The sequence below is a fragment of the Prionailurus viverrinus genome, chromosome A2, assembly GCF_022837055.1.
Source record: "Prionailurus viverrinus isolate Anna chromosome A2, UM_Priviv_1.0, whole genome shotgun sequence".
Taxonomy (NCBI): domain Eukaryota; kingdom Metazoa; phylum Chordata; class Mammalia; order Carnivora; family Felidae; genus Prionailurus; species Prionailurus viverrinus.
This window is the reverse complement of record NC_062562.1, coordinates 12,847,835-12,859,638: the sequence shown is the minus strand read 5'-3', so window position 1 is coordinate 12,859,638 and position 11,804 is coordinate 12,847,835. Positions and strand designations below refer to the sequence as shown.

General features: G+C 57.1%; 2 protein-coding genes across 4 annotated transcripts; one reads left to right on the top strand and one right to left on the bottom strand.

The window, feature by feature from the left end:
- Positions 1-3,325: 3,325 nt before the first annotated feature.
- Positions 3,326-9,105, top strand: RAB3A (RAB3A, member RAS oncogene family). Its single transcript, XM_047850657.1, has 5 exons — positions 3,326-4,019; positions 5,195-5,422; positions 6,555-6,673; positions 7,250-7,374; positions 8,247-9,105. The coding sequence occupies exons 2-5, from the start codon at positions 5,195-5,197 to the stop codon at positions 8,435-8,437; spliced, it is 663 nt and encodes a 220-aa protein (XP_047706613.1). The 5' UTR covers positions 3,326-4,019; the 3' UTR covers positions 8,438-9,105.
- Positions 9,106-9,156: 51 nt separating this feature from the next.
- MPV17L2 (MPV17 mitochondrial inner membrane protein like 2) lies at positions 9,157-11,804 on the bottom strand. 3 transcript variants are annotated; one of them, XM_047850659.1, is made up of 5 exons: positions 11,491-11,804; positions 10,664-10,834; positions 9,858-9,934; positions 9,549-9,765; positions 9,157-9,433 (listed from the first exon to the last, which is right to left on the bottom strand). In XM_047850659.1, exons 1-4 carry the CDS (start codon positions 11,675-11,677, stop codon positions 9,580-9,582), a joined length of 621 nt encoding a protein of 206 aa, XP_047706615.1. In that variant the 5' UTR covers positions 11,678-11,804; the 3' UTR covers positions 9,157-9,433; positions 9,549-9,579. The 3 variants fall into 3 exon arrangements, with proteins under 3 accessions (XP_047706615.1, XP_047706616.1, XP_047706614.1); XM_047850660.1 differs by having other exon boundaries at positions 9,637-9,765; XM_047850658.1 differs by having other exon boundaries at positions 9,157-9,765; positions 11,491-11,802.

Below are 11,804 nucleotides of genomic sequence, written 5' to 3'. Positions count from 1 at the left end.
GCTCAGTGGGTTAAGCGTCCAACTTCGGCTCAGGTCATGATCTCATGGTTGGTGAGTTCGAGCCCCGCATCGGGCTCTGTGCTGACAGCTCGCAGCCTGGAGCCCGCTTCGGATTCTGTCTCTCTCTCTCTCTCTCTCTGCCCCTCTCCTGCTCGTTCTGTCTTTCAAAAATGAATACACATTAGAAAAAATTAAAAAAATAAATAAAAGGCAGAGATTTAGGGGATTTGTATTTATAATTATTTCTCCTTCCCCCCCCCTTTACTTACAAGTAATATGTGTTTACTGTAGAGAATTTGGAAATAATGGAAACATAAAAAAAAGAGAATAAAATTCTGCTATAACCTTCCTGTAGATCATCTGCCTTCAGCCTCTCACCTTATTTCCCCATTTTTATTTTGTTTTTGTTTTTTTTTTTTTCTCTCCACCTATTTATAAGAACATATGTTCCCCTTCAATTTGGGTCACAGGCATCTCTCTCCCTCCTACTGACCGCACTCCACCCATGCTGGCTTTCCATACCCCAAGTTAGGGCTCCACCTCAGGGCCTTTGCACATACCGTGCCAAACCACCTGGATTGCTTCACCCCCACCCTCATTCTCACTGGTTGGGTCTCAGGTCAGCGTCTCCTCCCCTGCACGGTCCTTCCTGGCCCTCCATCCCAGGCTGGCACTCGTGGAAGTTCTCGAGGATTCTTGGATTCATGTCCACCATCGTCTCCACACCCTGATCCCCCTAGGCCTGGGCCAGGCCCACCACACCATCCTCAGTATCCCCTAGATATGAATATTGACAACTTCAAGTCTCTTAACCTCTCTGAGCTTGAGAAGAGTGTGTCCTGAGCCACGCAGCGAGCTACCTGCTTGAGGTGCACATTAACTCTGTCTCTTCCTTCTCCCATTTCTCAGATGTAGAAACTGAGGCCTGCAGAGGGGGTGAGTGAAGTTGCTCACATGTTCAAGGCCCCCCACTTTCTCCCGTTTAGGGTCCTTACCAAGGGACACAGTTTTCGCCTCTGTGGCCTACTCTGTACCTGAAGAGGAAGGCTGGAGAAGGGCTTCAGGGCTCCTTGGAACTTTCGGCCCTTGTGACCTCCTAGGGTGACTCTCAGGGCCTCAGTTTGCCCTTTCTCTTAAGGAGACGTTGCCTGGGCCTCTCCTTGGAAAGGAGAGTTGGAAAGAGGCTGTCCCTTGAGCTTGTTTAGTGAACATTTGCTGTTCCCTCTTTCTGGAGGAAACAGCTCGTTCTTCACGTTCCTGCTCAAATGGCACTTCTTCAGAGAGGTTCCCTAGCCTCCGTGGCCAAAGGCAGCCTCTCTCCAATCATTCATTCATACATGTCCTACCATCACAGGGCACTTACTGTGTCCACAGGTCTAGGTGCCGGGGACACCAATCCCTGTCTCTCAGAACTCTCAGATGGCTGATGGATAAACAAGTCAAATAATTATTTCTGATGGGGATGTGTCAGGAGAAGGAGAAATATGGCAACGTGATAGGAAGGTGACCCGAAATGGGAGGTGGGTGTCCATCCGAGATCTGAAGGGGGTGAGAGAGCCAGGCTTGGAAGGAGGTGGGGGAACTGTGCTCCAGGCAGTGGGAACAGCAGATGCAAAGGCCCTGAGGTAGGATTGCACCTGGAAAGAGAGGGAGTATCTGACTGGAGGAGAAAGATGAGACCGGGAAGGTAGCTGGCGAGAGGCAGCTGGCTGGAGGGCCTGGGCTGTGGGTGGAGTCTAGACTTTACTCCGAGTAGGGTGGGACTTGGGAGGATTTAAGGCCTCTGTGTCACCAGCTCTGGTCTCCCCTGCTGTCCAGCATTTCCCCCATTCAACCGTCCCTAATTCTGGAGTGGAATGCTCTTCCTCAACAATAAATGCCTTGCATTATTTTTACTTTAAAATACAAATTCCCAGGGCGCCTGGGTGGCTCAGTCGGTTAAGCGGCGGACTTCGGCTCAGGTCATGATCTCACGGTCCGTGAGTTCCAGCCCCGCCTCGTTCTCTGTGCTGACAGCTCAGAGCCTGGAGCCTGTTTCGGATTCTGTGTCTCCCTCTCTCTGTCCCTCCCCTGCTCACGCTCTGTCCCTCCCTCTCTCAAAAATAAATAAACATGAAAAAATAAAAATAAATACAAATAAAATAAAATAAAATAAAACAAAACACAAATTCGTCTGTGCAGACGCTGGTACACAGTGTTGTGGGCTATTTCTGAGCGCCACCCACGTACAAAGCCCAGAGCAAGCGTTTGGGAGGTCAGGGAGCCAAGAAGCCTCACGAGTCCTTACCTCCGCCGGGGGTGTGGGCCGGTTCCTGTCCCAGCGCGCTTGGGGCCCCACTGACTGCCGGTCTGGAGGTGGGGGAGATTGGGGGGTAAATTTATTTTTGTTTATTTCGTAATGCTTTTCTGAATTTCCCAACTCTCCGCAGTAGGTTCGTAATACTTTTATAGTGCGATTGGAGGAGAGGGACAAAAAATGTTACCCTTAATAAAAATAAATGCCAGCGGAACGCGAGGGACGCCCCGAACTTCCAGGGGGCCGGGGATGGGGGGGGCGGCTCCAGGCGCTAAGTTATTCTGGTCTTTAGGCGCCTCCGCAGCTGGCAAGCTTTTTATAAACAGGACGAAACCCACCCCCTGCCATCCCCTCCATCAGCGCCCGGGGAGGAATCAAAGAATCAGGATTCTCTTGGGGCCACGCTCCTCCTGCCGGGTCTGGGGACCGGAGTTGAGGGGCAGGGATCCAAAACGGGGGAAAGGGTCTTGTTCTCCTGCCCCCCCCCCTCCAATTCTGACATTTCCCCCTCAAGATTTGGGAGGATAAATGAGCAGCTCAGCCCCCAAAGTCTCCAATCTCTTGAGTCTTCTTTCCCCAGATGGAGGGAGTGGGTCCCCTGTCTAAGTCAGTGACCAGGCACGGGTAAAGCATCTTCCAGCCCCATCTTTATGGCTGGGTCTTTGAACCTCGCTCAGACCCTCCCTGTTTCCTGTTTCCTGGTTTCTTGGTTTTTTTTTTTGTTTTTTTTTTTTTTTTTTTTTTTTTTTAATGCAGGCGGCTTTGGGCATTTAGGAGGTAGGCCGTTTCTCTGCCCCACTTCAGCACGGTCTTCGAATTTTTCTCCGGAAAGTGGGGCGCAGGGAGAGGAGGGGTTCCTGTAGTGTCAGCCCCTTCCTTCTTTTCTAGGAAGTGGTTCTCTTGATCCCTATTTCTTCTTTCTTTTTCATCTCAGAAACGGGATCGGGCATCTACCAGCCCGGTCCTCTTTGGGGATCTTACACCTCGGAAATTGGTCTCTCTTGACCCCTATCTCCGCTTTTTCTTCATTTGTACTTATTTGGAACCCCATAAATAGGGGACATGGAGCATCTCTCGGATGTTTGCTCCTCTTTTCTGAAATTGGGAATAGAGTGTTTTTAACAAGAGGTCGCGGTCCGCTGAAGTCTCAGGCCAAAGGCGGGCGGGGGCGGGGGCGGGGAACGGGAACGCCCCCTGAAGACCCAGGCTTAGCAAAGCAAGGCCTCAACCTCTCATCCCTGCAACCATATGGGAACCATTATTGGACAAGAGCAGAAAGGTGATTATCTCTGATCGGCTATTCAGTCCGTCGCTCCGGAGCTTGAGCCAGTGACAGGACGCCACTCGCCCCCGCCTCCATGACGCAACAGGGGGCGGAGCAGGTAGGCACCGCCCCCGCGCACTACTGGCTGAGCACACTGGTCCCCGCCCCGTTCGTGGGTTAATCTGCGTGGGAGCCCCGCCCCCTGGCTCTGTGTGCGTCAGTGGGCTACTTCTCCAAGCGCGGCTCCGCCCCAGGATGGCGTCACGGCTACATCTGCATATGAGGCCCCGCCTCACTCTTTGCAGGACGTCACCGCGGACTGCAGGGGCCTGAGCCGCTGCTGCCGCCGCCGCTGCTGCCCCTGTCGCGCAGCCCCATATCAACTCACGGGGGCCCTGTCACCACAGCTGCCGAAAAGTCGCCATCGCTAGGGTCACCACCGCATCGGTGCAGGGCAAGGTGAGTTCCCGGGCGGCCTGGTTCGCCGCCTCAGCGAACACCTACATAACCTTCATTTGACTGATGGGCTTGCAGGGTAGGGGACGAGGTTGGCTAGGGTCAAATGGGAAGAAGGGTGCGGCGATCACAGCCCTTGTAAGGGTAGGGCCCTGGTTCCTCCTACCTGCCGGAATCTCACCCCCACCCCCCACCCTCGGCCTCTGCGGCGGAGGGGGAGGGGAGGGGAGGCGAGTGCCTTGCGGGAAGCTTTGCGCGCGGGAGGTTCTGTGCGTGCGCGTGCGCGTGGTGTGAACACACGTGTGCGCGCCCGCCTGTGCCGACGGGTTTGTGTGCATACCCTTTTGCTTATGTACCAGGGTATGCTCGTGTGACCCTGTGGGTGTCCCGACTCCCGTGAGTGCGTGCTGCACGCGTGTGGAAGGAGACGCATGGACTGTGATGTACGTGCACGCCGTGTCCATACGTGCACTGGAATGCGTGCCCGCGTGGGTGACGTGTACACGCCTGCATGGGTGGAGGGCGTCCCGCGCACGGGTGGGCTTGTCACATTTGTATATGCGTGTTGGTGTGCAGACAAGTGTCTGCGTCTCTTTCCTGTGCATCGAGTGTATTCGACTCTCATGTGCACACGCGTGTACGGCTGTGTTCCCTGCTGCGTGCACGTGAACGTGTGCACGCCCCGTGCCTGTCACATGACCAGCTGCTTTAGCCCGATCTCTCCTATCTTGGGAGTCTAGGGGAAGGGGGTGCTGCGACTCGCATCCCCGCGGGATCGTACACGCGTGTGCACGTGCGCCCGAGCAGCTCCGTTCTGAGGAACATGAATGATTGATGGGGGGCGGGGCCGGCTGCAGTCACCCCTACCCACCGAGCCTTAGGGTTTAGGATTACAGTCGGACCTGGGACCTGGGCCGAGGGCGTGCTGGAGGGGCTTGCTGGGGTGTCCCTACCCCCACCTCTCTGAGCTCCTCCTCTGACACTTCCGGCCTTTCAAGGTCACGCAGTCCTTTGCCAGGGCCCCACCATTAGCACTGGGGCTTCTAATGAGATAAGGGTAATCTCAAAACACTAGTCCCCCTCAAGAGCTCTGGAGTTCTCTGCACCCTGTGCCTGGGGCTTAGGCAGTTGGTGGTGGAAGGGGACTCCTCAACCTCACCTACACCCCACACACCCAGATGGCGTCCGCCACAGACTCACGCTATGGGCAGAAGGAGTCCTCGGACCAGAACTTCGACTACATGTTCAAGATCCTCATCATTGGCAACAGCAGCGTGGGCAAGACGTCTTTCCTATTCCGCTATGCAGACGATTCCTTCACGCCTGCTTTTGTCAGCACTGTGGGCATAGACTTCAAGGTCAAGACCATCTACCGCAACGACAAGAGGATCAAGCTGCAGATCTGGGTGGGTCCAGCTGGGGAGCTCCTGTCTCTCACTTTCCCTTCCCAGAAAAGCAGCCCCAGCTTTGTCTGTTCCCTGTCTGGATTCATTCATTCACACACTGGGCATTTATCAGGTGCCTCCTGTGTATCCTGGGGCCAGAGGCCCAGAATAGAGTGCTGTTGTTCTCCCAGGGGTGCCTAATCACTGCTCTCTGGGTGTGGGGAAGGAGCAAATGCTGAGTCCTTTCCTATGCCTTGCTATTATCAAGAGCATCACTTGGCTTGGTGCCTCGGTTTCCCCATCTTTAAGCTCTTTCATATGAGTCTGTATTCGGTTTCAGCTGGATCTTGGCCCCCCAACCTCTTTCCCTGGGACAGGAGCAGGCACTTTCCCCCGGGGTCTACTGGTCACTTCCCTTAACCCCATAGAGGCCTGAGGGAACCTGTTAAATCCCAAGTCAGAGCCTTCCCTTCTCTGCTTCTTGCTCTCCCATGGCCCCTACCTCACTCAGGGTAAAACCCATACCTGTCCCCTGGCTTAGGAGTACCCCCCTCTCCCCGGTCTGGGAGCCCCTGCCTGGTCGGTCTCCTTCCACCTCCGCCTCCTTACCGTCCCTCAGATGTTCCAGGCACAGACCCACTTCAGGACCGTTGCCTGGGCTGTGCCTTTTGCCTGGATTGTCTCTCCCTTAATCCCCACATGGGTCCCTCCTCCTTTCCTTCAGCTTTTAAAACCATACCCTCGCCTGCACTGCCTGTCCTTCCTTGTCCAACTTTCTCTTTCTCCTCGGTCTTTATCACCCTCCAACATAGGATATGTTTTCTCCTTTTTTATGTGTTTATCGTCTGTTTCCTACCCCGGGTTGTCAGTTTCACAAGGCAGTGATCTTTGTCCATTTTGTTAACGGCTGTGCCCCCAGTGCCCCGCACAGGGTGTGGCACAGGTCACTGCCCAGGTATGTTGAAGGAGTGATGGAATGATTCTGTAGGTGCCTGCCTCTGGAGGATGATGGAGCACGATGTACGTGGCCAGTCTGCTTTCCCTGAGCCACCTCTGGTCCCCAGGGGGGCTGGGCTGGACAACCTCAGGGCTTATTTCCATTCTGAGGAGCTTATGTGTGGGTCCTCTCTGACCCCTGTCTTTTCTTCCCCAGGACACAGCAGGGCAAGAGCGATACCGGACCATCACCACGGCCTACTACCGGGGTGCCATGGGCTTTATCCTCATGTATGACATTACCAACGAGGAGTCCTTCAACGCCGTGCAGGACTGGTGAGCACACCCCATCCCCTCGCAGACTGTCTTCAGAACTGGGTTTGATGCGAAGCCCCGGCTGCCCTGGCAGAAATGTAAATACAATGCTAGATTCTCAGACCTGCCGTCAGTCTGTAATCATTAAAGCTTGGTAGCACTGGCTCGAACTAAGGGGAAAAAAAAGGGTTTCATTTCAGATGGAAGAATGAAATATGAAACATGTAGAGAGAAAAAATCAGGGCGGGGGCAGAGAATAGGACAGTTCTCATAGGTGAAAGGATATAAACGTTTACATTCCTGCCCAAAGTAATGCTAAGTTTTAAGGAAATTTCTGAGTTTGCAGAGGAGGGAGAAATTCTCTCTGGGGGACAGGGATCTAGGAAGGAGGGCTGCTTGAAAGGGGTTTCGAAGGTCTGGGAGCCTCAGAAGCGTGTTCCTGGCAGGACACAGGCTGGAAGGAGGGACCAAGTCTGCCAAGTTCAAGGAATAATCAGGAGGTGGGGGACTAGAGTGGGGCGAGGGAGGGAGGAGACAAAAGGACGCTGGAGGCAGGATCCTCCCAGCCCTGACCCCACCTGTCACCGCCTCCTCCAGGTCGACCCAGATCAAGACCTACTCATGGGACAATGCCCAGGTGCTGCTGGTGGGGAACAAGTGTGACATGGAAGATGAACGGGTGGTGTCGTCGGAACGTGGCCGGCAGTTGGCTGACCACCTTGGTGAGTGCCTCGTGGGGCCGCACACCTCCAGGCTAGGAAAGCGACAGCGAGGCCCTGAAAGGGAGGGGACGCGTCCAAGATCTCACGGCAGAGCCAGGTCAGGGCCTGGATTTGAATACAGACAATTCACGCTTTCTGCAAATGGCCCTGATCCAGGAGCCGTGGGATGGACCTTGATGGATGCATAGGAGTTCACCAGGCAGGGAGTTACTGATTCATTCGGATTCCCTCGCTGCCCGGCCTCCTGTCGGGTTGCTGGGCCTGAAGGACCTCATTTATACGGGGGGCTGGGCTGGGGGAGTGCCTGGGGAGGGGGGCAAGCTCTGCCTGGAGTAGGGAAGACCTGGAGGAAGGCACTGGATCTGGTGCTTGAGCAAAGGGTGCTCTCTCGGGCAGAGGGAACAACTTAGGCAAAGGCCACAGGTGGGGGAGATCGTGGGTGTTTTGGCGAGTCATTTCACACGGCGGGGCCACGGGGGCCACTTGGAGGAAACGTGGCCGATCGTGCAGGGTCCGAACCACACGGATCCTCCGGAGAGGCCGCAGGGAACCAGAGGGTACGTAAGCGGGGGAGGGCACGGGCGGATGGGAATGTCAGATGCTGCCAGGGTCAGTGCACAGGCTGGGTCGGCCGGCGGGAGCAAGGAAGTAGGTCTTGCCAGGGGCCTGGAGACCAGAAGGGACCGTCTGAGGGTGCGGGAAGGAATACGAGCAACAGGGCCCACCCGGCCTAGTGTTGCTTCCCTAGAGGGCTTGTTGGTGCCTTTGACAGGTGGTCGGCACTGGGGATCTCCAGACGTTCCCTGCCCTCAGAGAAGGGGCTCTGGGAGGCAGAAGACCAGGGTCCTCACCCCTCCCTTCCCAAACCACAGGCTTTGAGTTCTTTGAGGCAAGCGCCAAGGACAACATTAATGTCAAGCAGACCTTTGAGCGCCTGGTGGACGTCATCTGTGAGAAGATGTCCGAGTCATTGGACACGGCCGACCCTGCAGTCACGGGTGCCAAGCAGGGCCCACAGCTCACGGACCAGCAGGCGCCTCCGCACCAGGACTGCGCCTGCTGAGAGCTGCCCTGCCCCCACCCCCGCCCTCCCCACCCCCCCAGGCCTGATCCAGCCCCCACTGGCCGAGGGCACGAGACCTCTGCCCCCACTTGGCCCCTCACCCTTATTTATTATTGTAGTTATTTATTTATTTATTTATTGGAGATGTCCCCCAGGGGCACGGGCTCCCTGCCCATCCCACGTCCCACCCTGTACATACAGCCCTGTCCCCACTCTGCCGTGGCGTGTCGTGGCCCTGTGAACTCACCGCTTCCCCTCCTCTCAAGACCCCACCTTTTTTAAAATTCACCCCCCATCGAGAGTTACTGGTTTTGAAGAGGGGGCCCGATGACACCCCAGGGCAGGCTCATTGGGTGATGGGAGGTAGTCTGGTTGGCCAGCCTCTTGGCTGTGACTCGCTGGGCCAAGGCCACTCTGGGGGGGCGGGGGGGGTGTCTCAGCATGGACCATGGGGTGGATCAGAGCCAGGCAGTGACCCACCTGGCTCCTCACCCCCAAAGTTTTACCCTTTTTTAGAGGTGAGGGCTGCTGTGGGTACTCGCCACCCTGGGACCCCCCCGAAACACCAGACCTGCTCGGACGTCATGAGTGTCAAACGTGCCCCTCGGATCCCCAGGAGATGTCATGACCACACTACACACACCCAATAAAGTGAATGGATGACGCCATGTCCCTATGAGTGCCGGCCTGCCAACGGTGGCCTTGGTCATCCACAGCAATTTCAATGACAAGATAATTTAATAGAATTTCCACAGCCCGTGACCCGAGCAGGATACTGGAGGCCACTCGGCCCCGCCTAAGGCCCCAGATTCTGGAGGTCAACTCCAGGCTCGGCCCTGCTCTAAGGGCATGGGCTGTGTCCCCACCTTGGGCCCAGGGTCCGTCCGTGCAAGAAGGTCTGGTCACACACCCCTCTGGACTCCTCGTCGCCAAGTGAGCCCTCATCCTCCAGTCTTGTGGCTGGGCTCAATCTTGTGGGAAAGACTCAGCAGGGACCTGGCCAAGGTCACATCAAACAGCAGAGAGGGGCTCGGTCTTTACCCTGCTGGTGATCAGCTCCCCACCCACCTACTGTGGTTTGTGGACTGTCACAGGCACAGGAGGACCTCACCGTGGAGTGCAGATGCATTGCGGTTGGGGGTTCACACGTGTGGCCCCTGAGGAGTCCCCTGGGTGCCTGGTGCACCCACCGTGCTCACCCGGTACTTCAGGTAGGAGAGGTACGTGTCCCAGCCCAGCGTCAGGCCATTGATGTAGGTGACTCGGAACTGGCTGGGCACGAAGAGAAAGTTCACCAGCTGCGCGGCTGGCCAAACGCACCAGTCGGCCTGAGGGGAGGGGCGGAGTGTGGTCAGGGGCAGGGCCTTGAGGGCGTGGCCGCGAGGGAAGGGCGGGGCCCGAGGGGGTGGGCGTTGCCCACCTTGTAGAATTCCCAGAACTTGTCCCGCAGCTCCTGGCAGCTCTCATCCAGGGTTTGGCCCTCCAGGCAGCCAAGGCCTGGGAAGGAAACCAAAAAATGGGAGTGTCAGAGGCTGGGGAGTACCGGTGATAGAGTAGATGGGGCAGGAGCCCTGAAGGCCAGTGTCCCCGGCAGACAGACCATGTTTTAAAAGCCTGGTGGCGGGAAGGGCCACACACAGCAGAGTGGCTGGGGCGGAGAACAAGTCGGTTCCGGTGAGGCAGAGGTTATAAATAAACACGCACCCCAAAGGATGAAAATGCACCCTTCCTGAGGCTGTTTTATTTCCTGCCTTCCACAGAGGAAACAGCCTGGGGGGAAGGGGTGGGGAGGATGGGGGAAACTCATGCTAGAGTCAAGGGCTGGATGACTGCACCCCATCAACATCAACCCCCTGCACCCCATCAACATCAACCCCAGCCCCAGCAACTCTTCCTTCAGCCTTTACACGGGCAGTTCTTCATGCCTGCTGGCTCCTTCAGGTCTCAGCTGAGTGTCCTCTCCTTTGGGCAGCCCTCCCAACCATTGCCTTGGGCCCATCTGATCCTGTCCTCATCCCTCCTACACTAAGGATCATTGTCTGATTCTGCCGTTCATACCTGCCCCCGACGGGTCTGTCCTGTTACCACTGGGACACAGCACCCAGGCCCGAGCCGCTCACAGAAGAGCACGTCAGAAAGGCACCTCAGCATCCTTCTTAACACAAAGCTGGCTATGCCCCTCCTGACGTATGGAGGGGCAAAGCCCAAGCTCACAAGGCTCCTTACCTAAGAAGTACCAGACGCCTAGCATGGGAGAGGCCACCAGCTGGTCGATGAGGACCTTCCTGAGGACGTTTGGGAGGCCACGGAGGCCGGACGCTGGGAGCAGGTGGTCCAGCCAGAGGTACCAGTAGTGCAGGAAGGGGCCCATACTGCAGCCCACTGCAAACATGCTAGCTGAGAGCAGTCCAAGAGGCGGGGGGGCGGGGGGGAGGGCACGTCAGGCAAGCAAATCCCCCCATCCATTCCCTCCCTGGTTAACCTCCCTCCCTGATTAACCTGAAGTTCTCCCTGAGCCCAGCCGTACGATCTTCCATTACAAGCCCCACTGCCAGGCACCGTCCCAGTGGCTCCTCTCCCGTTTTCTCTCATCCCCTTCACCACCCTCTGAGCAGGTTCTACCGCTGCCCTGCTCTCCGGACGAGGAAACAGGCACAGCGGGTTGGGAAGCGTGGGGCCAGGGCACAATCCCAGGCTGACTGGGTCCGGAGGCTGAGCTCTCGACTACCCTGGGTGCGGTTTGGTCTCTGTGCAGAAGGGAGGGAAGCTGACAAGGGGATGAGTGGGGACGAGGCCTGGCGGGTGGAAGTGGACAGAAACTGGATATGGGAGGAGGCAGGGACCAGGAAGTAGGAGGAGATGGGAGACCTGGAGTGGGGACGGGACAGAGACCCCGAGGTGGAGACCCGAGGGAGGGTTTTGAGGGTCTCGGGTGCACGCCAAGGTCAAGGGTCCTGCCGGGAATTAGGGCCACGGGTCAGGGATCTCCAAATCTGAGGTTGGGGCCAAAGATCCTCCGGGGCCAGGGGCCAGTATAGCGCCGGCCTCCTCACCTGAGCGCCGCGGGTCGAATTTCTGGCCAGGCCGGGCGCGGACCTCCCAGGATTGGCGCACGCCGTCCCCGGCCGCCATGAGAGCACCGCAGCCCAGCGTGTTGGTGACGAGCAGCGCACGACCTTGGAACAGGGGCTGCCCCACGGCCCACAGACCGCGCAGCCAGCGCCTGCCGCCGGAAGCCATAGCCCGCCGCTACTCTGGAACCCGCGCCGGGATCGCAGCCCTCCCGGTGCTGGCCAATCGCACTCTGTCTTCGCTTTCTGCACGCCCGCCCCAGTCCTCGCCAGCCAATCACTGACTGCAGGTTGCT

Bases quoted from the DNA above. Each gene is read 5' to 3' on its own strand.
- RAB3A (XM_047850657.1), top strand. From the start codon at position 5,195: ATGGCGTCCGCCACAGACTCACGCTATGGGCAGAAGGAGTCCTCGGAC. The intron at 6,674-7,249 runs GTGAGCACACCC...CGCCTCCTCCAG, and splicing joins TTCAACGCCGTGCAGGACTG to GTCGACCCAGATCAAGACCT. The intron at 7,375-8,246 runs GTGAGTGCCTCG...CCCAAACCACAG, and splicing joins GCAGTTGGCTGACCACCTTG to GCTTTGAGTTCTTTGAGGCA.
- MPV17L2 (XM_047850659.1), bottom strand. From the start codon at position 11,677: ATGGCTTCCGGCGGCAGGCGCTGGCTGCGCGGTCTGTGGGCCGTGGGG. The intron at 10,835-11,490 runs GTGAGGAGGCCG...GACTGCTCTCAG, and splicing joins ATTCGACCCGCGGCGCTCAG to CTAGCATGTTTGCAGTGGGC. The intron at 9,766-9,857 runs GTGGGCAACGCC...CCCTCCCCTCAG, and splicing joins AGTTCTGGGAATTCTACAAG to GCCGACTGGTGCGTTTGGCC.